The 2,929-nt window shown below is 43.0% G+C and overlaps 1 protein-coding gene across 1 annotated transcript; it reads left to right on the top strand.

Annotated features, from left to right (window-relative positions):
• Positions 1-482: 482 nt before the first annotated feature.
• On the top strand, positions 483-935 carry LOC118830347 (ribonuclease pancreatic-like). Its single transcript, XM_036737301.1, has one exon. The coding sequence runs from the start codon at positions 483-485 to the stop codon at positions 933-935; it is 453 nt and encodes a 150-aa protein (XP_036593196.1).
• Positions 936-2,929: the final 1,994 nt, after the last annotated feature.

Below are 2,929 nucleotides of genomic sequence, written 5' to 3' on the forward strand. Positions count from 1 at the left end.
AATTCATCTAGCTCGATCCCTTCATTTTACTTATCTCTTTGTCCTACAGGTCAACTTATTCTTGTGAAACACACAAACATATGTACAAACATGTGTGATTATTAAATTGGGTCCCACTATCCCAAGGAATTATGATTGGGGACAGTGTACCAGGGGCAGTGAAACAAGTTATAGGGAGAGGAGAGAAAGGGGTACCATAGGGGTTGTCTTTCAAGCAATAGAATTCATACACTGACTGACTACTGGCCTCAGACACCATCTTAGAGATCCATCTAGCCCAACCCCTCATTTTACACATAAGGAAACACCTTCTTGTCTGACTAGCATGGAAGAAGGGCTGTTCTTCAGGGAAAAGGTTAGGGAAGAGCCAGTCAGGGTGCAGTTGGAACACAGGACTGGGGTTTTCATTTCAAGGTGAAAAATCCTTCCTCATCATTTCCCCCTCTTTTCTGGGTAGGCTTCTGTTGGGAAGTGAGGTCACCATGGCTCTGAAGAAGTCTCATATGGTACTTGTCCTGCTGGGGTTCTTCCTAGTGGGACTGGCCCAGCTATCAGCCGGCGCAGAGTCTGCTGCAGAGAAGTTTCAGCGGCAGCACATGGATACAGAGCACTTGACCGCCAATAACAGCAACTACTGTAACCTCATGATGAAGGCCCGGAACATGACCACAGACAGATGTAAGCCTATCAATACTTTCATACATGAGCCTAAGGAAATAGTTGATGCTGTCTGCCAGGAGGAGAACATCACCTGCAAGAATGGGCAGACCAACTGTCACCAGAGTAGTTCGCCTCTGATTCTCACCCAGTGCACCGAGAGTGGAGCCTCCCAATTCCCCAATTGCCTGTATGACACGACCTATCTTAACAACCCTATCATTGTGGCCTGTGAGGGGGATGTCTATGTGCCTGTGCATTTTGATGCATATGTGTAGGATCGGGTCTGATTTTGCAGAAAAGGGAATCCCTCCATGCTACTATATAGCACCTTATTGCTCTCACTACTTACTCTTCCCTGACAAAGTGCCTGAAACAGCACCTTCCTCTTCCGCCATCCCTTTGTACTTCCTACCACTGGTGCATACCTTTTCACAAGCCTTTAGTCTCTGGGACCAGAATGTGATGGGTATTACTCCAAGCTTTCTCTCTACTTTGAGGAATATGTCTTGTGTGTGTGTGTGTTCAGAGGAAAGTACAAGGAAAGTCCCAGATGTTATGCCGCTTCGCTGCTATTCTCAATAAAACATACCTGGTCCCAGGTGAAGTTGCTAAAACTGTGTCTATGTCCATTCTTTTTTTTTTAAGTTACTTTCCTTTAGGGGGTAAGAACTAGAGCTTTAATTGCATATTGTGATCAATGTTCATGGACTCATAGACGTAGAGTCAGAAGACACTGCAGAAGATATTTAGTCCCACTTCATTATTTTATAGATGAAGACAGTGAGAATGGGGGAAGGCAAATGTCTTGCCAAAGTCAGATGGGTAGTAAGCATCAGAGGTGAGGTTTGAACTCAGGTCTTCTGACTCCAAAGATGGTACCATCCACCATATGGCACTGTCTCTCATATGGACAATGTGGTTTCTGGTATGAAGTTATTCTTGTGAATTTCTTTATGCCCAGTTTAAGCCAATTGTTGAGCACCCCACCATCCACTAGCCTGGGGACTCTGCCCTATATTTGGGCTGAGGGAGGGATTATTATATTCAGAGGCAGAGTCTGGGATGGTATGATCTCTGAAGGACCCTGCAAGATAAGGTGTCTGTGGTCTTATGATTCTATAATTTCCTTTCTCCTCCTTTGGGTAACCTGTTAGGATTCTAGCTCAACAGACATTCCAGCTTCTAAACTGGAGCAGCTCACCAAAGTTATCCATGACCTCTTACTGAGAAAGAGGGTATTATCTTAGATTTCCTCTATTGCCAGTTACATATTCTATCCTTGAGCCTATCATACCTGAGAATGATTAGCTTCTTGCTTGTGATTCATTTTAGTTCCTAGACTCTTCTGTATAATTCCAGAGAGAATTAATGCTGAGGATACCAGACACAGGGCTGCTGTTTCCACCTGCTAATTTTATTTAAATCTCTGTCTGGCTGTAAGTAAGGTCATGATATGAACACCTAATAGAGCAAAAGGGCCTGGTTCCCAAACCAGTCTGGCCACTTGTACAGACAGCTTCCCTCAGACTGTATCAAAAGGATGCTAGGATGGGGAAGTTGAAGAGTGATGGAAAATGGAGAAAAGATTTGTTCACTCTCATTCCTCCCATCCTTGGCAGACGTTCTTAAACAATTTTGAATGGTAGACTCCTTTAGCAGTCTTGTAAAACCTATGGATTCCTTCTCAGAATAATGTTTTTAAATGCTTAAGTACATAAGATTATAAACCTCAACTATACTGAAGCATATTTAGCAAAATATTTATTTTTAAAGTTCACTGACTTCAGGTTAAGAAACCTTACGCTTCAAGCTTGGTTGGGTGTGGGGCATCAAAACAAGACATTCTGGATAATAAAAAGTAACAGTTATATATGTAATACATATGTAAAGTATTGTTTATGTACTATGAGGGTCCTCCTCCTTGCTCAATTTCACCTCATTCTGACAGATAGTGCTCCTGATTTCTGCCTCCTCAAGAAAGTCCTTGCTGCTAAGGGAACCCTTTGTTGGGAAGTTCCCCTCAGAATTTTGCCATTCCTATTTCTTCAGGTTTCAGTAGGATTTTGGATTTAGTATATTAGCCTTTAATAATGCCACTTGCTTTCTCTAATTCTGAGCTTTCTGCACCTTCCCTGGCAGTGAATGACTGTGTTGTATTTATGGTCAGTTCTTTCTTGGGAATAAGTAAGAGGTGAGGAGAGATACTGCAACTGCACAGAAAGCCTGGGAGGAGACAACTTGTCAGAGAGCAGGGGGCTTCAAGGAGAGG

Source organism: Trichosurus vulpecula, chromosome 8, assembly GCF_011100635.1.
Source record: "Trichosurus vulpecula isolate mTriVul1 chromosome 8, mTriVul1.pri, whole genome shotgun sequence".
Classification (NCBI taxonomy): Eukaryota; Metazoa; Chordata; class Mammalia; order Diprotodontia; family Phalangeridae; genus Trichosurus; species Trichosurus vulpecula.

Bases quoted from the DNA above. Each gene is read 5' to 3' on its own strand.
- LOC118830347 (XM_036737301.1), top strand. From the start codon at position 483: ATGGCTCTGAAGAAGTCTCATATGGTACTTGTCCTGCTGGGGTTCTTC.